We start from the raw sequence: 25,000 nt of genomic DNA, 5'->3' as shown, positions 1-25,000 counted from the left end.
CACAACAAAGCATAACATTTTATTACTGTTTTTGTGTGTGCGTGTGATTAATAAGGTTGTCAAAAGTATGAATATTTCTTCAGTACCACAAGTTAAAAACAATACGATCTTCTTTACTTATACATTTGATAGTATTGGAAGTACGAAGTTACAAAAAATAGATCTACAATCAGATTTTCAACCCAAGGCTGTACCATACTCTGTGTATAACGATGGACAACTCATCTCTATTTCCTCCCACTGTACAAAAATGAAGTCAAAATAAGGCCGCTGCCATCTTCAACATTTGGAGCCAGAGTCTGCACAGTAGTGATCAAGAAGTGAAGCTTCAGTACTGAGTTCCTGCTAGGGGTGGGCGATATAACGATAGAAAATTAGACAACATTGTTTATATCAATATAGGGTCAAGTTGCGTTATGTGACACACACCAGTGTGCATCTCTCCTCTCTCACACTCTCCGCACAGCTCCGGCCCACTCACTCACAAGTTCTCCATCAACACTTTTTAGTGCCGTAGCTTGACGTGCACCTCCCCAGGAATGTAACTACACGTAGTGGCGACGCAGACCTCCTGTCTATTTTTGTAAGCTGCAACCATTTCCCTCAGTGGAAACGAATCCTGGCTTCATACGCTTCATATGAGCAGAGGAAATTTTCACTATTCACCAGGCTAAAATGTAAAAGGCTTGTGCTAATAACGTTAGCATGTTGTATTTGTTTGGAAAACATTTTTAGTGTAAGACAGTTGTTTTGTCAGTGAACCTTGTGAGTTGTTATGGAGCAGAATTATGTAACGTTACCTTTGTTAAATGTTGCTGTTGTCCCTGGTTTTATATGAGAAGAGGAAAAGATCGCTATCTACGAGGCTAATTTATACAATGTTAAATGCTATAGGCTCGTGCTTAAAACATTAGTATGTTGCATTTGTGGGGAAAATGTGTCCAGATAAAGACAAGTGAATGCTGTGAGTTAAAGTGATATATAGTGATTTTAGACAGTGTATGGGCTGTTACCACATTCTCTAAAGCAGCAAACCCACAACGTGCCTGGAGGCATGCACCCAGTGACTTGTTCTGTACCAACACTGTGTGCGGGTAATTTAAAAAATAGAGTGAAAAATTATCCCCTTTTTTGTGGCTTATAGGGGTGTAACAATTTCAACTCTAAACCGAAAATCAATCAAAACCACCACCTACTTGCACGTGCCCTAAGAAAGAAAAAAAAAAAAAAACACTTAAAAGATGACATAGTGTAGTTTATTATTAGCCTGCAGCTGTACTTTTTGGGACACTATGGCTCCTGTCGGAAGTGACAGAATAACAATTATGGAACTGGAAAATCCTCCTGCTTCACGGAAATCAGTGGTGCGGCAACATTCATCTTCTCAGTGAAATATGTAAACAAGAAACACATCATTGACAGTCAAACAGCAGTTTGTGAAGCAAGGATATGGTTGGTTAAACTCAACCTGTTGCTGTAGAGCACAGTTCTGCTTTCTGGTGGCTGTTCTTTTTGTTCTCAGTTGACTGGTTAAATAAATTTCTCAGATTTCACCATACGGCCTTAGTGTGATACATCCAAAAAAAAAATACGGTGGTTATATCTCACTTGATACCGTGCAGCCTATCTTTATAAAGGAGAATATGATATTGTAAACAGCTGTAAAGGAACAAAACCTATGATCTGTTAATCTTTACGCATCACGACTAGAACATCTAACAATAGCATAGTCTACAGTGCTGATTAAAAAAGGTTTACATTGAAAATGAAATTGAATCGTGGATTTGGAGAAGCTGGCGAGAGAGGACAGGGAGAGACGCTGTGCTGCTGCCAGAGGAGCCGCTGAATGAGTTCCCTCTGAGCTGCAAGTCACTAAAAGAGTCTGACAAGTCCGGGGCTGTTCATAAAACATTCAGGACGCCGCAGTTTATTTCACACTACTGAAGCTGCTCCTCTTTTAGGAACCACGGAGTCCGTAATAATTTCGCCTTCAGCCATGCTTGTTGTTGCCGTGGGTAACCGAGTGACGTCAATATATCGACAAGCCGAAATACCGCGAGTATCACGATATGAATTTTTCAAATTATAAAAAATATACCGGTAATATCATGAATGAGATGATATGGCACACCCCTAACTACTAGTATATCAAAGTTTTAATTCTTGTGTCATGATAACCATGTGTGTAAATGTTTGTGTAGTGCACATGATGATATGATACCTTGTCAAACGGCAGCATGCCTCTCAGAGGGAAGCGAAGAGTGGTGGGGTCTAATTTCCAGGAGTTACAGATGGCCCCACTGTTATTTACTACTGGTAACAAGCTGCACCGACCTGTGGACACATTAACACCATGAATTACTGAACAATCACACTGCACATACAGTAAACGAGTTGAACTGTGTACTTCACTCAACGACTTTATCATAAATCTGTGGCATCAATCAGCTCTATTTGTGTGTCTTGTGTCTACATTTTCAGCTTTCCCCCTTCAGATCAGATTTCCCCTTCAGTTGACACTTTGGTTTCAAGGAGGACTGGACTTCATTAAAGCCTCGGCGAAGCATGACAGTGACTTTGCCAAACACAAGAACCCTTGAGCACAGCTAAACTGAAAACTTGGTATCTGTTTGATCAATATTTTGTCAGCTTCCGGCATGGGTGTGTTTGTGTGTCTCTTACCACAGATAGAGTTGATTCTGGCAGTGGGTCTGAAACTGTCCACAAAATCTGATATCAAACTGCCAAGAAGCTGCAGAGACCAAATGAAATAAAGAAAATGAAATTGAAAGATTTGTTAGATACACATGACACAGCTGCACACATACACACGAAACATGAGCTTACCCAGTGTGACAGCTGTCCCTCTGGATACAGCTTTCTGATTTCTGTGACGGCGAAATAGGCTGGCAGGAGGCAGGCATTTCTGTCCAGGATGTACTCTACCACCTGGAGCACACACAGCATTAAATCCATAGATGTGGTGTGCTACAAGCCAACAAGCCATCAGAGCAAAAGATAAATCACAAATAATGGCATTTAATAAGTTAAAGACAGACCTCTCTGGCAGCCAGAAGCTGTTGGACGATAGCTGAGCTGACAGTGGTGGGAATGGTTTGAATTTTATCCAGCACGGCTTTTAACAAGTCTCGAACACCCTGAAACACACACACACATACACACATTAAATGAAAACACATCCAGTGATGGAAAATAGCATTTGACATCTGTAAGGATGCCTATGACAATGGATATCTGAAAATGTTTTATTCAAGAGCTTCTTCTCATTGAGTTTGTCAATAATTTGTCTCAGCTGTGCTTATGTGAGTGTGTGTGTGTGTGTGTGTGTGTGTGAGTGTGTCTGTGTGAGACCTTGTAGTCCACCCCTCCAATGATCTTGCGAATCAGTTTGAAAGTTAACGCCCACAGCTGAGTCCTCTCCCATTCCAAACTGTCCGAGCTTATCAGAGCTACACACACCATCCTTCAGACAGACAAAGAGATTCATTAGATGGACGATTAAGACGACTGACAGACATAGTCATAAATAAGAGTACACAAAGTGTGTTTGTATTATTTCACAACTTTAAAGAGTCGAATAATTTCAGTATTTTTCACCCTGAACCCTATTTTGTCATTGTTTTTGTGTCTCAGTGAGTAAATGGAAAAACTTATGTCAAGTACCGTTACCGTATGTCAAGTAAAAGGAACAGCCAATCACAGCCAGCAGACGGCTTTCATTTCATCCGTAAATATTAAGTGTGTGAGGAAATATGGAGAAGTTGATTATTCTAGTGCAGAGCTGCCCAGAGCCTTACATCTGTTCCACGGACAAAATTTTAGGCGTAATACACACTTAAGAACCTGGAAGATGATCAGCTCTGAACTCAGGATTTCTGGGATGTAGGCTGTGATATGGTGCTTATTAGGGTTGCTCAGCAATGTCAGGCACAAACTGCCTCCGCGCTCTTTAAAGTTGGCACAGAGTAGGCACAAGAGTAGCGCCCAGCGCCCGACCTCACATTTTCCAACCGTCGTACGGTGTACAGGCCCTAAAAGTGTTTGTTTTTAGTAGTGGCGTAGGGATGGGAATTGATAAGCTTTTATTGCTTCCAATGGCATTATCGAGTCTGTTTATCAGCCCGATTCTTCATCGATTCCTTATTAATTTTCTGTTTGGAAAAAAAAAAGGCATGCACTGGTATCAGCTTCAGCACAAATGTTTTAAACATGATCTAAATAGATTAAATAAAAACATATTTGTACAGCGTTCATTTTCATTGAGGTTTTCTTAGTCAAGCACAGCCTGCCTGCATGGTGCTCTTATTACTATAACATAGAATATTAGCAACAATGTGGAACCTCATGTGAAGTATAATCTAAACAAAAGACAAAGATCCCTGTGTGCACAATTGCGCTCAAGAACGTTACCATTAGCCTCAGAGACTGGAAGGGTTAACGTCACCCCAGATGAGGACAGAATTTGTTTGTTGTATAATTTAGATGAAGTTGAGAATGAGGTTCATTTCTTGTTTCTTTGCCAGGCCTGGGACAGAAGGCAGAGTATTCTGTTTGAGGACTGAGCAGTAAAATAACATGTACTTTGGATTAATTATTCATCAATCAATCATTTACTCTCTGTAACGGACGTGCTGCTCGGTTGGGAAGAAGAGGCACTCATGCAGAGAGAGTCAAAAACATTGAATTTCCTGGAATTTAAGCCTGTGCTTCGTAGAAATTTGTTTCAGTAAACTGCTCTTACTTGAAAGAATCATTTCACAGATATAACAGGTAGCCTGTTGTCATCTTTCTTCAGCAAATGAAGCCACGCTTTGGAACGTTTTCTCCTCTCCACCATGACTCGTTTTTGCTTTGTTTCCAGCAGTGTAGATGCATAAGTTTGATGTTATTGTTTTGTGCAACTATTAAAAAAGACATGCCAGCATTGACAAAAGGAACTGATAAACTGGGAGGCTTGATTTCAATGGACTGGACAATTTGATTCACGATTCCTATCCCTACTGACAGGCTCACATTATTACTGTAAGTGTCTGACAACATTATGGAAAGGATCCCAACAGAGACTGACCTTTTTGTTTGACCAGAAACAGCCCCGAAATCACCATCGCCAAACTCACCAGACTCCAGACTAAACTGTAATTTAGGCATGCACAGAGCCAGCATATTTTCACATTTAAAGGTTTATTTCAACCAAACCAAAGCTGGTGATTGTTGGAATAGTGGAAAGAGGAACCAAGACATTTTTTTGTGAGTTTTATTTTGTTTCTATCAACTTTGAATGAAGTGTGTTTCACAATGACAATGTTCCAGTTGATTTAAATTGAGTCTGGTTGGTTGGCAAACATAAAACAAATTAACTGGATAACAGAGTGTAAATTCATGCATACTGTAGGCCTTTGTTAAGTGTGTGTGAGCGTGTGTGTGTGTGTGTGTGTGTGTGTGTGTGTGTGTGTGTGTACCTGGGTGGTAACAGACTGGTTTCCACAGCCATTGCTAGGCAGTCGTGGAGGAAGGAGATCCTTTTGGGACTGTGCTGGCTGTGTATGAACCGTACTATCCACTGCACACACTGTTCATGAGACTCCTGCAGAAAGACATGGAGGGAATTGACAACACAATCCATTCATCATCTACTGTGCAGGCGTGTGTGTGTGTCTCTGTGTGTTTAGACACCTGTGGTAGTGTCCCCCAGTATTGTCTGAAGGCTCCGAGACAACTGATCAGTTTAGTCCTCTCATCCTCTGGAGTGTCCATAAACATCCTGAAACAACAACACAATTGATATTTTAGCCTGCAGCATCTCATTTTACACTGTGCATGTTAACATATTGTTTTCTTCATTGATATAAAGTGTGTAACTTATCAACATTACACCTTCTTCTGTACACCTTCTTCTCTACAAGCTGTGTAATGGATCTGTCAGACAGCGGCAGCAACCAAGTAATTGTCAGTTGACAAAAAAAGGCAGCCTACAGGGCAAAAGCCACAGTAGCTTTTCTAGTTGTCATATAAATTGCTTAAGCCTGAAAGACATAAAGCTGTTCTCTGTCTTATCAATGTCCTCTGACTTGTTTGTGTCTGTATGGGTCGTGGTGACATAAATGCCACTGAAATTTAGCAGCGGATCCAGTGTAAAAACCAGCTCGTTAACTGTCAAATAGTGTGCACTCAGCCTACTCGTCACACTGCAGGTGTACGCCAGCATGGTAATGGTGTGGACCCTGTGTGTGGAGGAATCTTACCCAGCAAACGCCTCTTCGATCATCTCAGTTTTCTGAGGAGAGAAGGAGAAAAATGAAAATGAGAAAATATTTATGCCTTCAAACATACCCACCTGAACAGGAGAGAAATATTATGCAATTGTACATTATTGCTGTTCACTCTTACAAACTGTTACTCAAAAGACCAGCTTATTCAAATAATCATCCTCACTCTGATAACACTCATAGGGTGTGTATACATTCATAATCACTAATTCTCTATTATTCTGTGTGTACCGTATTGCAATGCACCAATCGACACCAACTCTGATCACATCTATCAGCGGATCTAGCCATTTCCACCAGAGAATAGCTACAACCCCGGGTATCCTGCCCCTGACTATTCCTGTGCTGAGGTCAACTGTAGACTCCCCAGCTCCATGGAAGTCAGGATTTAAGGAGCTCAACTGTCCGAGGTCCTGTTTTGACAAAAAGGTCTCCTGACGACACAGTGTATCACAGTGTTCTAGCAGACTGTCAACATCTCTGCGGCAAGCTCGATCTCCTGCGCTCTGGCCCAAATGCAGGCCACGACAGCTGGAGGACAGAACCTGAACAGTCGTTGTTCATGGCTTTAGGAACCTGTTAAAAAAAATGTAGGCAGACCCAGACCTTTAGCGGCATCATAAGTATTTTGAGCAGCTATGGTCATCTTACGCAGCTCATAGTACCACCAAATTTATGCTCCATCAGGCCACAAATCTGGGTTATACATTTCATTTACCTCCTTACATTCAGCAGAAACTCTGAATGAGCTGAATCTACGGTTTAGACAATTCACTTCGTGCCCTAGTTTCTCCTTAAGATAAACACATAAAGTCTCTGCATCTAGGTCTGGGTCAAATCTGGTAGCAAACACATTCACTAGTTTGGTCCTTATTGTGCTGATGTTACCATCATACCAAAATCTCACTTGCTTTGAAAATGAAACAAATTTTTCACGTCCATGACTATGTGGTACATTGTAAAGGTGAACATGCAAGTAAACGCATTCACAAAGGTGCAGCTAATTAACAAGCTGAATACACACTGCAGAAAGTCTAACACCATCCAGTTGTTTAGCAATTTAAACGTCACATTAGCGATTAAAACATTTAAATCTTAGCTGTTGGTTTACATAGTTATGCTTAGCTATAACTTAACTGCATTTACAAGCAAACACTTTCTAGCAATGTTAGTTGTTTGTTAAGAAAGAAAAAATGGAAGGAACAGTATTGTTTCAACTGTAAATCTGTATGATTTGCAGTTACCCTTCAATACAAATATCATTATAAATATGATCATTGATCATAGTTATCCCAATAACAATGCTGTGCTGCCTCTTTACAGGGGAAGTCAGAATTTGCTACAGAGTAACACTGATGTTAGTAGAGATTAGGGTGAGTGTATTTTATTTAAACATATTTGTAGGGAAAACCGTACTTCCTTTATCTAGTACTATTCCCCTCTCTTGATTCTTCTTATCACTGTTACTGGACTATTTTCACAGCAAACAGTTTGACTTGTCATGTTAGGGAGAACACAGATGACAATGATAACATGTTCAATTTAGTGTCCCAGTAAGCTCTGCCACTGAGCCTGCATGCACGATGCAAGTACCTCCCCTCAGTGGAGTGCAGCTATCATTAATGTGATTGATCACACCTGTGCTGTTCCTACCATAACGTTAAAATGTCTGCGGTGAAAAAAGCGTATATTGGCAATTAACCCCCAACAAACTTGTAGTTTTGAAGCAACAATACTATTAATTTCGCACCACAAAAAAAAATCTCAAGCGCTTTGAAAATGAAACAAAATTTTCACATGTAATACTCCATTTCTACGTGGTAGATTGTAAAGGTGAACATGCAAGTAAGCGCATTCACAAAAGTGCAGCTAATTAACAAACTGAATACACATTGCAGAAAGTCTTACACATCCAATTGTTTAGCAATGTAAACGTCACGTTAGCGATTAAAACATTTAAATCTTAGCTGTTGGTTTACATATTTATGCTTAGCTGTAACTTAACTGCATTTACAAGCAAATACTTTCTAGCTATGTTACTGAAATCATTCATTTCCACAGCAGGTTCATGAGTGAGCACATAACGGCAGAGGCTAACGCTGTGTGACATGCTAACTAATGTTAGCTTTAAACTCGGTTAATAAAGATGCACATTACCACAACATCCTCAAAGATGCTTTGGAGCTGCGTCTCCATCGACAGCGCCATGTTTGCTTTAAAAAGTGTTAATTTTTTAGCGAACCATCACACAAATCAGTCAGGTTCCTCCTTCCAGGAGCCGCACACAATGCTACCAACAAGCTAACTGCTAACAGGCACTAGAATGAAAGCGCCGCGAGACGTGCAACCGCAAAAACAATCCGGAGTCACACCGGAGATACAAGATGCACAGTTCCGCTTCAGTTTGTCGTCGGGAATTATAACCTACGATAAGAATAATATACGTTTTCAAAAAGATATACCATACCGCTTACACTCGACATTACTTTATATAACCTATATTTAACGATGCCTGGCGTACTTACTCTAGTGAATGTGAATGTTTAAAATAAAATCAGGCTACACGAAGAAGATATTCAGATGTACACAGACCATGATACAGACACACCCTTATACATATACATATACATATAGGTACAAGTATAGGTGCCAACTTCTCCTTTCAGGCAGACGCTTTAGAGTCGCCCAGTGCAGGTTTAACCACTTTAAAAACTCTTTTGTTCCCTTGTCCATTAAACCATAAATGGGAACTGTAGCTTAACCATACAACGTGTACTTCTATGTAAATACGTGTGTGTATATATCTATATCTATGGATAGATACATATAGATACACATTTTTTTTTCAACATAACTGCTGCATAAGCGTGCAATTTGTTGGCTGACGGCAGTCTGTACATGTACTGTGTGTACTGAGTGTGTGGGATTGTGAACAGCGACAGCTCTGTGTATGGACTGTATATATGTAGGAACTGTATGTATGAACTTTTTTGTATCTTTTAACGGCAAGAACTACATGTATCCAAGACAAATTTCTTTCAGGACAATAAAGTCTGTCTTATCTTATCTCAGATATACATTAACTTAAAGTAAACAAAACCTTCTGCTGGAGTTGTAGGAAGCTAAAAGCTTACACAAAGATTTATCCTATGGGACTGTTCTTTCTCTCCTTGAAGCTACATTTATTTTTTCTTGGGTCTCCCTGAGTGAGTGAGTGAGTGAGTGAGTGAGTGAGTGGTGGAAAATACATGACCCTCCCTTGACCCTAAATTAGTTATAGATTTTTGAAACATATCCTTTGATGTTTTAAAGTTAAAAATTGAAAGTTGAAGAAGAAATCGTAGAGTTGATACTGGTCAGTTTGTGCAAATGGCTTATTTTTGGCCACATTTTAAATGAGACATAGAATAAAGCAATTTTGACAAAATATGTATATGTATACATATACACTGAACAAAAATATAAATGCAACACTTTTGTTTTTGCTCCCATTTTTCATGAGCTGAACTCAAAGATCTAAAACATTTTCTATATACACAAAAGACCATTTCCCTCGAATATTGTTCACAAATCTGTCTAAATCTGTGTTAGTGAGCACTTCTCCTTTGCCGAGATAATCCATCCCACCTCACAGGTGTGGCATATCAAGATGCTGATTAGACAGCATGAATATTGCACAGGTGTGCCTTAGGCTGGCCACAATAAAAGGCCACTCTGAAATGTGCAGTTTTGCTTTATTGGGGTGGGGTCTGGGGGGGTCAGAAAACCAGTCAGTATCTGGTGTGACCACCATTTGCCTCACGCAGTGCAACGCATCTCCTTCGCATAGAGTTGATCAGGTTGTTGATTGTGGCCTGTGGAATGTTGGTCCACTCCTCTTCAATGGCTGTGTGAAGTTGCTGGATATTGGCAGGAACTGGAACACGCTGTCGTATACGCCGATCCAGAGCATCCTAAACATGCTCAGTGGGTGACATGTCCGGTGAGTATGCTGGCCATGCAAGAACTGGGATGTTTCCAGCTTCCAGGAATTGTGTACAGATCCTTGCAACATGGGGCCGTGCATTATCATGCTGCAACATGAGGTGATGGTCATGGATGAATGGCACAACAATGGGCCTCAGGATCTCGTCACGGTATTTCTGTGCATTCAAAATGCCATCAATAAAATGCACCTGTGTTCGTTGTCCATAACATACGCCTGCCCATACCATAACCCCACCGCCACCATGGGCCACTCGATCCACAACGTTGATATCGGCAAACCGCTCACCCAAGCGACGCCACACACGCTGTCTGCCATCTGCCCTGAACAGTGAAAACTGGGATTCATCCGTGAAGAGAACATCTCTCCAACGTGCCAGACACCATCGAATGTGAGCATTTGCCCACTCAAGTCGGTTACGATGACGAACTGCAGTCAGGTCGAGACCCTGATGAGGACGACGAGCATGCAGATGAGCTTCCCTGAGACGGTTTCTGACAGTTTGTGCAGAAATTCTTTGGTTATGCAAACCGATTGTTGCAGCAGCTGTCCGGGAGGCTGGTCTCAGATGATCTTGGAGGTGAACATGCTGGATGTGGAGGTCCTGGGCTGGTGTGGTTACGCGTAGTCTGCGGTTGTGAGGCCGGTTGGATGTCCTGCCAAATTGTCTGAAACGCCTTTGGATACGACTTATGGTAGAGAAATGAACATTCAATTCACAGGCAACAGCTCTGGTGGACATTCCTGCAGTCAGCATGCCAATCGCACGCTCCCTCAAAACTTCCGACATCTGTGGCATTGTGCTGTGTGATTAAACTGAATATTTTAGAGTGGCCTTTTATTGTGGCCAGCCTAAGGCACACCTGTGCAATATTCATGCTGTCTAATCAGCATCTTGATATGCCACACCTGTGAGGTGGGATGGATTATTGCGGCAAAGGAGAAGTGCTCACTAACACAGATTTAGACAGATTTGTGAACAATATTTGAGGGAAATGGTCTTTTTTGTGTATAGAAAATGTTTTAGATCTTTGAGTTCAGCTCATGAAAAATGGGAGCAAAAACAAAAGTGTTGCGTTTATATTTTTGTTCAGTGTATATGTATTGCGGCTGACTGACGATCACTATAAAACTGGCACGCTGCAGGAGGCTAAGCACGGGAGATAACTTTGACACGCCCACAAACTGATTCACACTCTCACCTTTACTCGGTTCATTTCTCTTTAATGGCATATCACAAAGCTATGCATTTGACACATGCGCTAGTGCAAGGTTAGATCATGATACAAGCAACAGGATTAATAACATGATGGTTTAAGCGTTAGCGCTAGCGTTAACGGTCAACAGAAAGTTTCCCTCCTGACTCACCCTCCTTCGTGGACAAACACAGAACTGACAACAGGTGAGCATAATCATCCGCAATCACAGAGGACACCACAGAGTGACATGCCCACCACCCAAGCACCAATGGCGTGTACTCACCCACATCACATAGACATTCAGACTTACCAACATGACACACACACATATGGCTCCTACAATATGTAAATGTATATTTTAAACTAAGATTCGATTTTGTTTTTTGGTTGTTGGTTGTTGTTTTTTTGGGTTTTTTGCACATGCATCGCACAATGTGTCCAAGGATCATTGGAAATTTGAAAATCCAACAAATAATTTCTATTTTTTTATTTTATTTCTAAGGCTATGACAAATGGTGTAATTTTGGTCATTTTGAAAAAAATATGCAATAGAAACATTTAAAATTGTATGCCCCCCCCCCAGCTAAAAACAAAAAAACAAAACACCATCCCCAATACTTAAAAAAAAAAGTTGAACATGCCTCCCCCTTTATGCACCACTCCTTCGCCCCTCATAAATAACGAACACTCCCTAAAAGCTCAAGGTGAGATAAACGTGTCTACACTGAATAAAAATAACGAAGAATGGGAGTAAAAATCAGTAATAATCACACATTGATTATAATTCAATAATAATCTAACAATATAGGGGTCATTTTACTTGATGAGATTTGGTGATGTACCTTTAAGTAGCCTAAGTATATTTTGTAATGCGTGATTTTAATTGAGAGTTTTGTTTGTTTTATACACTGTGTTGTCTTTATTACAGAATTAGATTACACTCTACAGCAGCGGGAGCAGGGCTTAGTAATATCTCGTAACACACACACACACACCCCTGCGCAGGTGTAATGTGCACAAACAAGTGAGGTCACATTCCTTCCCTCTTACACGGAAACCTGTCGCAAGGGGCTGTTTACTTTAAAGTCGTCTCGGCTTTACCGCTCCTCTGTCACTGATATACAATCACTCCGACTCTCGTTTATTTCCTCCTCCAGCGTGAGTGTCTTTAACAGGTGATTTATTTTAGTCATACGGGGAAACATCGGCCCGTTGACAGGTGATCTGTCCGAGGAGGTGACGGAGCCAGCGGAGCCCAAAGGCCGGTGCCGGAGGTTCGGAGATGTTGGTGTTTCATGTGAACTTGTGAAAACATGAGCGCTCCGTACAGATATGTGGACCGTGGTGTTGTTTCTGAACCTGTTGGCTCTACACTGCACAGGTAGGACTGCATTCAACTAACATGACGAGTACTTTTCTGTCTTACTTTATTAATTATTTACCAATCCCCATGACTACAAGTAACAGCTAACGTTATATGAGCTGTGTACTAAACTATTATAAAGTTACTTTTTAGGCTTTTAATAGGGCACAAGTTGAGATATTGTGCAGATTCATTACATCAGAGACTGATCTGAATCTAACTGTGGAGCAGATCTGATTTACTTGGCTCTCTTTTTGTCCAGGTAGTTTTATGGTGTTTACCCAAATTAAATAGGCTATGAAACTGTTTCATCATTACAACCTGCTTCATGCAAATATTATCAGCAAACACGTGCATTTATTGTGTTTTATGCACCTGTGCTGGAAAGGTGTTGTTGCATGCTTTACACATAAAAGTCATTTATTCATGTAAAGTAAATATAAAGTCTCAAACAGTAAGTGTTACTACGCACACAGTTGTAAAGGCTATGATTAACTTCTCCTGTACGGTTTGTGTGCTTGTGTGTCACAGCCTTTGTAAAGTATGACCAATAATGGGTCATATGGGTGTGTACTATATTTGGTATTAAAGTATGTAGTGTGGCATTTAAGTTCAATTTATTCAGATGTCTGTAACCTACAAAACTGGTTCTCAGGATGAAACCAGATTTCATCAGTGTGTGACCCATGCACACCTTTTTATAATACGTTATGTACATAGAGAAGTTAAATCAATTCAGATACTCTGGTTGTATTTTATTGTGTTTTATGAGCAGCCACCTGTAGAACAGCTGCACAACAATGTGAGGGATTAACAGGTACTTTTGTGATACTATAAAATACAAGAGGAAGATTAAGAGTCAGTCAACAACAGAGCCAAAAAAAATCTGCTCCAAAACAACACTGCACTACATGAACACAACCAGAAACTGGTTAAAGAAAATGTAGTAACAAACATGACTTTATATTTAATGAGCCATTAGTCATTCTTGTTCTCTTTCCCCTCAGTCTCCTCCTCTCCTCCCAGCCCCATCAATGTGATCTTCACCTCAGTCAACCTGAGGAATATGTTGCAATGGCTTCCAGGAAACGACACGCCGAATGACACGCACTATACAGTGCAGTATGCTATGTAAGTAAAGATTTTAAATTTTAGATTTAAAAAAGAGAACAATCAAATTTGTTTGTTCAACTTAAGTGGTCCCGGGAGCAAAGTAATTGGCCTCAAGCTGCAAATACATAAAGGTCCAGTGTGTAAGATTCAGGGGATTTTAGTGGCATATAGGGGTCAGGATTGCAGAATGCAACCAGCTGAAACTTCTCCCAGTTATAACCTCCTCAGTGTTCCTTGTTCAGGAGGTTTTTACCACGAGCCGAATTATTTGCAGAGGTCTCCTCCTGCAAAACAAACACACTCAGTGATTTAAGCAGGTAAAAACACTGAATAAATCAGATTCATGTTGCAAATCAGTGTTTCTCCAACACTGTTTGGCATGTCAGAGACAGGCTGTTAGCCTTGCATCTGCTACTATGCGCTCACCTTTTTTCTCTGATAACATAAGATCCAGACGTTCAGGACAGTTTTAACCAGGAGCTGAATTATTCACAGAGGTCTCCTCCTCTCCAAAAGCAACAGACCAGGTGATTTAAACAGATAAAAACACTGGATAAAGCAAGTGTTTATGATGCTGTTGTCGTGGAGGGGCCAGTGTGAGAATGTAAATGGCCCTATCCAGAGCCAGTGTTTGGTTTGGCAACATGGTGATGTGCATAGATGAGGATCTGCTCCCTATCTAGACATAGACGGCTCATTCTAACGTAACGATTTTTATTTTCAGGTGATTATACACTAAAGGAACTGTAAGAGACAATTTTCCTTGTGTTTGCTTTTGTTTGTCTTCCTGTAATACCACCTGTGAACACTGTCACATACAAATCGGGCATTCTTTAGGTGGGCAGGGAAATGCAGCCAGGTGTGTTGCATGCCTGGGAAGCACACAGTTTCTAGACCGTGGTCACGGCATCAGGGAAGAAGATAGTGAAGTGGTAAACAATGCGATTTAGCGACCTAACTCTGCTTGACGGTCTCTGGATACAAGTTGTGTTGAATGTAAGTAATAAAAGCACGAAAAGCAAGAGAGACATGTGGACTCAATGAATGAGCAGAACAGCTGATGTCTACAGCATGCGCAAATTAGATCCCATTGACAAGTAACAACGTAGTGACCTACTGGAAAGCCACTATAGTTCTTTCTTTTTAGGTGCATTGGTTCTGTTACTACCTTGGACTTTACTTGGGATGCAGTCAGCCCTGACAAAACGTAGCAAAACATTTATTCAAACAAAAATGTTGGTGCGTTGAACACCCTGTTGTGTTATGCAAGTGCACTGCCTTTCGTACAGTGGGGTTTAATTCATTTCAATTCAAATGGCTTTACTTGCATTGTTGCTGTTGATTAGGTAACACCCACCAAATGAGAAAAAACATACCTCGAACCCCATTTCCCAGCACACCGTTTAAAAGAAACTTGTCACTGGACCTGGAAACCTTAGCAAAACTGTGCACGCTGTTTTGAGAGTAAAGGCGCCCCTGGTTGAAGCTGAGGTTAATGTAGTTATATAAGCTTTTCTTCTGCAAGTCTCAAAGGAAACAACTAGAAGCCGAGAAAAGAGAAGAATGCAGACACAAAAGAAAAACGTAACTAGATCTAACGTACAGCTTGTGTGAGCTGAAGTTTTGTGCTTAAGGGGAAGCTGCACAACAAAAGGAGTGTGTTTTGAGCTCACTCCCTCCATTTCTACTGTCCTAGTTTGTGGTCTCGTCTGGGTTTCCACCCTGTTGAGGTCACCTATAGTTAATCCCACCAGTGTATACTGTTTGTGGTATTGCCAGAATATTCACTGAAGAAGGGTGTCTTGCCCGAAACATCCATCTGGCAATATTAAAAATGTCAAACTGGAGTGCTGTCCGCGTCTTCACTTTTTTCTCGTCTGTGTTTCCCAGCTACGGGGACAGTGTTGAGGGCAGCAAAGGAAGACGGGTGCAGTGGAGGCCGGTGCGGCGGTGTACAGAAATAGTGCGGAGCTGGTGTGATCTGAGCAATGAGACATGGGATCTAGAGCATGGATACTATGCCAGGGTGCGTGCTGTGAGCCGGAGAGCGTCATCCAAATGGGCCTTGACAGGGAGGAGATTCGATCCAAAGACAGACAGTAAGTTGAAGTGACATTCTGAGACGTTAATACGAACAGACACGCACGGAGGACGGCTGATAACTTTGGTGACATAGACGATATTTCAACTCTAAGTATTTAAAATCTACCTAACATATTTTGTATGTCTGTATAGCGAATTTTGGTCCTCCGCTGGTTTCTGTGGAACTAGAGGAAAACAACGCCATCATCACTCTGAAAGGTCCAATGAGATATCCGCCTAATAACCACACCAAAGCAGTTTCCATGGCAACAGTTTACCCCCAGATGACTTACAACCTCTCCATCTACAATACCGGTCAAGGCCAGACGGTGAGTATATTTAAAAGTTCTGGCACTGTCCCATCAAGTTCTCCTATAGCACTAATTAATCTAAATGTGTTTATTTTTTTGTAGCACCATTTCCCAGTGGTCTCCAGTTCGTACAAATATCGCCTGATGGACTACAATACAAAGTACTGCTTCTCTGCCAAGACAAGTTTCGTCTCCATGCCTGCCATATGCCAGCCCTCAGGATGGCAGTGCATAATGACGCCTGAAGGTACAACCATACTGTGTGTATAAGAGAATATTTTGTTCCGTTTGACAGGTAGAACAGAATGTGACCAAACATGATACAGACGAGAGAAGAGAGACTGATGTTTGTGCTGGAGACGTCTTCTATCAGTGAATACCTTTAAGCATATGTACTGTATGTATGTATTAAAGGAAAAAAATCTTTTGAAGTGGGGTTGTATGAGGTACTTATCCACTGTCAGTGTATTTAATACAGTAGATATCAGTTGGTGTGCTGCTTTGAGAGGGGTCAGCAATAAAACATATTTTAGTTACCTTAAAAAAACAATATCAGTTGTTTAAGTGTATGCTGTACACTCACCTGGTGACTGGTGAGATCTGGTAACTGTGGAGGCCACTGGAGTACAGTGAACTCATTGTCATGTTCCAGAAGCCAGTTTGAGATGATTTGAGCTTTGTGACATGGTGCATTATCCTGCTGGAAGTAGCCATCAGAAGATGGGTACACTGTGATCATAAAGGGATGGACACGGTCAGCAACAATACTCAGTTAGGCTGTGGTGTTTAAACCATGCTCAGTTGGTACTAAGGGGCCCAAAGTGTGCCAAGCAGCATCACCAGCAGCCTGAACCGGTGATACAAGGCAGGATGGATCCATGCTTTCATGTTGTTTACACCAAATTCTGACCCTACTATCTGAATGTTGCATCAGAAATCCAGACTCATCAGACCAGGCAACGTTTTTCCAATCTTCTATTGTCCAGTTTTGGTGAGCCTGTGTGAACTGTAGCCTCAGTTTCCTGTTGTTAGCTGACAGGAGTGGCACCTGGTGTGGTCTTCTGCTGCTGTAGCCCATCTGCTTCAAGGTTGGACGTGTTGTTGGTTCAGAGATGGTCTTCTGCAGACCCTGGTTGTAACCAGTGCTTATTTGAGTTACTGTTGCCTTTCTATCATCTTGAACCAGTCTGGCCATTCTCCTCTGACCTCTGGCATCAACACTGGATATTTTCTCTTTGTGGGACCATCCTCTGTAAACCCTAGAGATGGTTGTGTGTGAAAATCCCCGTAAATACTCAAACCAGCCCGTCTGGCACCAACAACCATGCTACGTTCAAAGTCACTTAAATCACCTTTCTTCCCCATTCTGATGCTCAGTTTGAACTTCACCATGTCGTCTTGACCATGTCTACATGCCTACATGTATTGAGTTGCTGCCATGTCATTGGCTGATGTGCTATGATGAGCTAACAGGCAGCTGAACAGGTGTACATAATTAAGTGGATGGTGAGTTATTTAGAATACGTTCACAGCTTTACCTTACCACACAAAGTGATTTCCAATGAAGAACTGAAGCCATTATATATGTCATTATATATGCCCTCAAAGCCACCAGACTCCACTGAGAAAAACAGTAATATAACATCACTTAAAACAGGAGCTGCTGGTCTGCCGCTGCCTCAATGGATTTGTTTGTTTATGTAATTGTGCAACTTTGGTGTTTAAAAAGGTTCGTTCAGATTCACCAGAGTTACACAATAGCACAAACACACTAACTGATCAAGGAAGCAGTTGACCAGCAGCTCCCTTGTTAAGCGTCTGAGTCTGGTGGCTTTGACAAAACCATAGATAGGGAACTAAAGCCGTTAATGGCCTCCTCGTTGGAAGGGGCTGCCTGTGTCAAGGTAAAGCAGTGAAAATATTTTAAATATAGTGTACAGTTTATGTATTATTGATCTTTTTTAGCTGTGACTGTTTTAGATGGCTAAAATATGTTTTGCTGGTGACCCATCTAAAGCAGTACATTGCTTAGCTTCCGTGTCGGCACTTCTGGTAACTTCTCCAAATTAGGGGTGCACCGACCGTCATCAACTGTCAGTAACATAAGCTACATAAATACCTAATACAAGCCCACTTCAAAAAATCCGGACTATCCCTTTGATGTTTCTTACCCTTGTCTCCCTCTAGACCCTTTGATTGGCCAGCTGCGGTGGGTGATTGTGGGAATTGTTGTTCCAGCTGTGTGCATCTGTGTGCTGGTGGTGGTTGGATACCTTCTCTATTGCTACCTGTCGGGGAAAGGACAGAAGAGCCCATATATACTGGTAATGCAAACACACACATACACACTTAAAACACACACCAGCAACTGAACTACTTTTTGTCCTTAATGTTGTGAAAACATGTCGACTTGGATTTTTAACCTTTGACCACCCACTGTTCTACCAGCAGGATGTAGAACTTTCACTGATTGCTGGTACTTTAATTGCTGAATGTCAGAATATGCATTCAAATTTAATACAATTTTTTGTTTTTTGTTTATTTGTTTGTTTTTGGGTGGTCCGTCCAATCATCCTATTCTTGTGAACATGCTATCTCAAGAACACCTTGAAGGAGTTACCTCAGATCTGGTACATGAGCTGATTAGAATTTGGTGGTCAAACGTCAAGGTCACTGTGACCTCACAAAACATGTTTTTGGCCATAACTCAAGAATTCATACGCTAATTATGACCAAATTTCACACAAATGTCCAATAGGATAAAATTATGACATTTTATGTCTAAAAGGTCAAAGGTCACCTTCACTGTGACATCATATTGTTCTGCAAAAAAAACCCACTATCCTAGCCCTTACTCAACGTCACATCTCAGGAACAGAGAGGGAGACATTTGGTCAGATACTGAACTGGTGACACTAATCTTGGGTGTCCACCTTGAAGCTGTGCTGATTGTATAGATCTCCTGTGCTGCTGGGAGGGAAGATGTGTGTGAAGCATCCATGTTTTCAGACATGGATGTGAACTGTAAGTGTAACTTGACTGGTTCACTGAGGCATACAACCACAAAGCAGTAATTGTAGTTTTTCTTTACAGTAAAAATTCAAGTGTTTGAAATGAGCCTCAGGCCCAAAACTGCTTGTGTGTTTCACTGGTTTGGCGTCTGGTTGGGTTTGGACACAAACTATGTGTGTTCATGTAGGGTCAGGCCTGATTTTTTTGACTACATCGAAGTTCTAATCATTGCGCACAGGGGAGCTTGGAAGTGTATTTATGATTTTGGGGGGGAACAGTCCATTTTGTTTGAGTGACTTATTGGTATGTGATAATTAAATAACAGTTTTGACTATTGTATGGCATCTCAAAATGTCAGAAGTTTACTTAAAAATTGTTTCAAAAGTTAATGGTCGATCTTCTAATAGTACACTCATTTTCCTTCAACCTCCAGGACCTGCCTGCTTTTCATCCTCCCCCTCTGACATTCCCACCTGAGAAACCCAACCTCATCCTCATCACCATCATCAAAGAGCTGCCACCAGAAAGCAGCATATCAGCCAAGCGGCCACAACACTGTGCACTACCCCCACCAGGATACGCCTCCCAGAGGCCTGAAACACCACCAGCCCCAGAGGAACCCTGGGATGATTTGTCCGTCGACTATGGGTTTGTTGGCGTTGGTCCTAAAATGGAAATCAGCCGAGAAAATGGGAATAATCTGAAAGGTGAACACAAGAAATGCGCAGCAGGAGAAAATTCAGAGAACAAAGACTGGAAAGTTGAAGACAGCCTATTCCCCGGACACACACAGACAGAGACGAGCACACTTTTGCAAGCACATGCATGGTCACAGCCGGTGTTACCACCATTACTGTCTTTTCAGGGAGCACCTCCGTTAGAGGTGAATGGAGAGGAGGAGGAGGAAAGAGAGTTTACAGGTTTATTTCTAAACACAACCCCACAAACTGGCCTCTTCCGCATTCCTTTAAATCTACAAACAAATGAGGAAGGAGTGGAGGAAGAGATGGATGCAAAGGTGAGAGTGAGAACAGATGAAGAGATAGATGGAGGTGTGGAGGAAAGAAATGGGAGTGAAGCACTACCCCTTCTTTCTGCTTATGCCTGTCAGAATATCACAAACATGGCTTCCTCCTACGCTGGCCAATCAGCTTCTTTACCCGATGACTATGGTGCTGTGAAACTGGCTACAGCACAGGAAATAGAGCAAGATGATAACGAGGAAGAGGAGGGACCTATTTGTGTTGATTGGGATCCCCAGACCAGGAAACTAGTGTTGCCAGAGATGGCGTTTGAGTACAGCAAGAGGGACGGTTTGGATAGGTTGATGCAGGCAGAGAAAGGGAGGGAGAACGGGATGGAAGGAGATGAGGAGGAGGTGAATTCGATGAAGGGCAAGCTGAGGCTGGAAAATGTGTTTGTAAGACAAGGGTCTGAGGAGAAGGCAGAGGCAGAGAGAGCGAAGGAGATAGGTGGGGGAACAGGGTTGGAGGCGGATGATTTGTTTACTAGATGGAACTTGGTAATCTCGATGGACGAGTAGATGATATTCATCAACATATTTACCCCGTTATTACAAAAAAGCTCTTCCTCTGCACTTAAAATGTCCACTTAAATTTAACATGAAATGAAAGTATCATTATACAAAATCTAATTTCAAGGAGCACTTAGTACTGTAGTCAGAGTATTTTTATACCTGTGAATAGTGCTGCTTTATTAATATTATCAGAACTAACCAATGTGAATGCTTATGAAGAAATCACACTGTGATCAGATCTGAAGGAAATTATCTGTACTCACCTTGATTCTGATCAAAATTTAGTACACTAATCAATATCTTCTGTATATATTTGTGCTTGATATGAACCAACGTTCTTAGAGATAACCAGAGACGGGGGAATCGAGTCACATGACTTGAGTCTGACTCGAGTTAGAAAGTCAAGGACTTGAGATTTGCTCAACCAACACTGATAAAACACTTGACGTTTACTTTGACTTGGTATTCATGACTTGAGACTTTTTTAATTAAATATTTGCATTTTGTAGATACTGAGTAGTTACATTTTGTTTCTGAAACATGACTGGGTGATTTCTAGTGCAATGCTCGCAAACCTAGCAATCTACTAAGACGTGGCAGACCAGCAGAGGCCAACACACAGGGCGACTATCATGGAGGGCGCTAGTCAAAAATGAATTGGGATATAAAGGCCTAGACACACCAAACTGACATCAAAGAACTAGTGGTGACGAAAGCCAAGTGTTGCGTCCCCTAACGTTACCTGTCTCAGCCAAAAAGTTGCACCTGAACACATCACAAAAACTACAGCCAATGGCCAACTAGCAGGTACGTTGTACACTTGTGAGAGAGGACTCTCCACGCTAGCAAGCAATGGTAGTCTGTGTTCGTCATTCAAAATGGGAAACCAGGAGACCAACAGGACAGATTTAAGATGCTAGTTAGCGAGATAGCACATTAACAACACAATCTAATGTCGAAAGAACAGAGCATATTTACTGTGTGCTAGTAAACGATAAGACAAACAATTACAAACTGTTTCTGCTAAAGAGCTCAATGGCTAAAAAAAACAATCTTACAAGGTTGTTTCTATTTCATTCAACATGTTGAATTGGCTAAAAAAAAAACTGACAAGTGGCAACAGCGCAGGACACACCGCAAAAACAGACAGATGCTCACCAACGGCTCAACACTGACTACCAGCCAACCATTGGCTTGATGTGTCAGGGCCATAAGAATTCAAATATTATGTTGTAGATGACAGTAGTAAAAAGGTAAGAAAGCTTTTTCGCTAACTTACTAGCTTATTGACTGGTCAGACATTAGCTAGAAGTCTAACATTTGACCAGATAATTAGAGTCTTCTATGACTTGACTTGTCCTTGCCTGACTTGACTTGCTTGATTCTTACCACAGTAATTTAGGACTTGAGACTTGCTTGTGACCTGTACATATGTGGCTTACTCAGATAATTGTCATCCTGTGGCAAAGTATTCTTCCTGATTAAACACTGTGTGATACAAATGTAAACCATGTACACCATGGTCAACTCTCATCAGATCTCAGCTCAACAAAGATTGATCTTCCAAAACCATCGTCAAAAAATAAATTACAGATTTTTTTGTGGACAGACAGCAAAGTCTTTGTGAGTTCCAGTGACTAAGTGGTAGTACAAAAACCCTGATAAACAAATCTCACTTTAATGTAGTACTGGTCGATATGTAGAAAATAAAATTTCAAAATGTTTTTGACCATATATCTCAATATTGATATTTCGACAATATTGACTATTGGTACTCTCACAGAACACAATACGTTTTTTGATAAATAATCATCAGTAATGTGATTATCTGTCTTTTGTCAGGTTTACATATTTCAGAAACTTCCATCCTATTGAGTCAAGTAATTCTAACATAAACCAAAAAAATACTATTCATGTAATTTAATCAAATAAACTGAGATGAAGAGACTTTGAGAATTTATGTAACTATTTATCATAGAATTAACCTTATTTACTTTAATAAATTTTATGTAATAACGTTCATAAATTCTGTGTATTTCAAATTTGTTGATGAACATCAAAATATCTGAAGCACACAGAAATTATTAGCAGTAATTATATAAACTGTTTTACGGTAAATAAAATAAATTCTATGAGATATGGTTACATAATCTCATAGTCTATTCATCTCAGTTTTAATTAATTTAATTATATAAAAGGTATTCTTTGGTATATGTTAGACTTAGTTGTCTCAGTTAGATGGAAATTTTTATACGTAATTCAATATGTAAACCGGACAAAATAGACTAAATCATTTACTTGAGTGTGGACTTACTAGAACAGTCTAGTGAGTTCATTAAATTACATCCCCTTACTGTAATGAAGCCTTTAAAACCAAGAAAAGACGACACTTGTATTATGATATCCAACACTGAGACGACATCTAGTCTCATATGATGATACTGATATAATATTGATATACTACCCAGCCCTACTTTGGTGTTTCCTTTCACTTAGCTGTATGTTTTGATACTCTATGTGACAACAGTTAACTGTTGATCTTCTGTAATTGTACATGTTCATGTTTACTTGATAATGCTGTCTAGCGGAGGTAGTTGTGGGTTGTTTCAGGTTTTTTATGGCACTACTTTGTTCCTGTTTTAGTTCCAGGTGAAGCACTAACCCGTTCTCGTTGAAACACCCTGGGACGGTATCTGTTTACTGAATGTTTGTGGTAAATTGGGATGAATCATGATGTAAGTAATTCCCCATTTTCTCAGTCAGTGATTGCAGAATCACTGTAACACAAATCCACCAATGCTGAATATATGATATGAAGGAAATACTGTTGTTCTGATTAATAAGATGTGTATCTTTGTGATGAATATGTTCATATATGATGAAGTCAAAAGTACTTAACTTTTTTCTTTTTCTACCTAATACAGAGATTTTATAAATAACGAAGCTGCCTGACACACAGTACGTGTCTATCATATCTGTGCTTTTTTTTTACTAAGAAAATCAACATTAATTTGCAATCATCTTCTTTCTTTTCAACATATCAGATGCTGATATGCTATCAGATGCTGTCTCTTCTAGAAGTTATGTGACTAATACTTCTGCATTCCTTTAACATGAGCTTTGTTATTCAGAAGTACACCATGTCAATCATGTTTCATCACGTAATAATGGAGAAAATCAATTGTCAGTGTTGTCCCTCATTCTTATCTCTCTATTTGTTGTTCTACCTGCATTAATGTATAAACACTCTAAATTGTACACGAAGGACGCTTTGATTTTAATCGTCTTCACAACGCAGTTACGGGCACTGTGCTCTGTCATGGTGTAATCCGGGGAATTACTGCAGTTAATTATCATAAAATCTCTTCCTGTTAACTGGCAAGCACCCAGAGGTATGGGGGAGCTGTGAAACTCCAAAGATGCATTTAGTTTCAGTTTTATGTATTTACACAACTCAGGTTATCTGCAATGTGAAGATAAGTTTGATGATGTGCATGAAGTTGAACCCATTTTAAATGGTTTTACTCTGGGAGAGAAGTCAGAGATATTTTTGTTATAGTTTTATACGTTGCAAGACAGAAATGTTGTATATTCAAACAAACGACAATAAAGTCAACTTGTTGACTCTTTTCCTTTTCTCACCAAAGGTTTGTACTGTGCTTACCAGCTTTAACAGAAGCTACAGCTTCAAAACATTCATATATTTGAGGAAATGTATACAGCACTAGGTTAAACTTTAACTTTCATTCCTGACACCTACTTCTATGAGAGGCAACAAAAGGGTGAACAGAGACATCTGCTGGTCAAAGTTTAAACAGCTATCATTATATTTTCCGTAAAGGCAAGTGCAAGGACGCTTCTTTTCACATCAAAATTCATTCAATACTGACTGCCTCAGAGTAATTGTTATCACTGCTATAGAGATCAACACTATAAAAGCAAAGCTCTGCATGAAAATCTTACTTAAGTAAAAGTCTGCAAGTATTTTATACTCAAAGTTTTAGAAGTAAAAGTAATTGTTATGCTTAAAAATACCCGTGAGTATTATATGATATGTAAAATGTCACATTAATTCATCTTTAACAATAACACATTCATGTTTAAGTAGCAT

General features: G+C 40.4%; 2 protein-coding genes across 3 annotated transcripts in view; one reads left to right on the top strand and one right to left on the bottom strand.

Annotated features, from left to right (window-relative positions):
• Positions 1-8,616, bottom strand: part of med23 (mediator complex subunit 23) — a 33,201-nt gene extending 24,585 nt beyond the window's left edge. For both annotated transcript variants that reach the window (XM_049589583.1, XM_049589584.1), the window contains exons 1-9: positions 8,445-8,616; positions 6,264-6,295; positions 5,695-5,782; positions 5,481-5,605; positions 3,373-3,484; positions 3,060-3,158; positions 2,848-2,949; positions 2,683-2,752; positions 2,222-2,334 (exon numbers count right to left, since the gene is read on the bottom strand). In XM_049589583.1, coding sequence (XP_049445540.1) covers positions 2,222-2,334; positions 2,683-2,752; positions 2,848-2,949; positions 3,060-3,158; positions 3,373-3,484; positions 5,481-5,605; positions 5,695-5,782; positions 6,264-6,295; positions 8,445-8,495 — 792 coding nt within the window. In that variant the 5' untranslated portion in view covers positions 8,496-8,616. The remainder of the gene's footprint in view (positions 1-2,221; positions 2,335-2,682; positions 2,753-2,847; positions 2,950-3,059; positions 3,159-3,372; positions 3,485-5,480; positions 5,606-5,694; positions 5,783-6,263; positions 6,296-8,444) is intronic.
• Positions 8,617-12,251: 3,635 nt separating this feature from the next.
• Positions 12,252-24,518, top strand: il20ra (interleukin 20 receptor, alpha). Its single transcript, XM_049589587.1, has 7 exons — positions 12,252-12,852; positions 13,842-13,965; positions 15,838-16,046; positions 16,183-16,358; positions 16,443-16,587; positions 18,528-18,664; positions 19,786-24,518. The coding sequence occupies exons 1-7, from the start codon at positions 12,804-12,806 to the stop codon at positions 20,893-20,895; spliced, it is 1,950 nt and encodes a 649-aa protein (XP_049445544.1). The 5' UTR covers positions 12,252-12,803; the 3' UTR covers positions 20,896-24,518.
• Positions 24,519-25,000: the final 482 nt, after the last annotated feature.

Source organism: Epinephelus fuscoguttatus, linkage group LG11, assembly GCF_011397635.1.
Source record: "Epinephelus fuscoguttatus linkage group LG11, E.fuscoguttatus.final_Chr_v1".
Classification (NCBI taxonomy): domain Eukaryota; kingdom Metazoa; phylum Chordata; class Actinopteri; order Perciformes; family Serranidae; genus Epinephelus; species Epinephelus fuscoguttatus.
The sequence above is the reverse complement of the archived record's forward strand: the minus strand, read 5'-3'. Positions and strand labels throughout refer to the sequence as shown.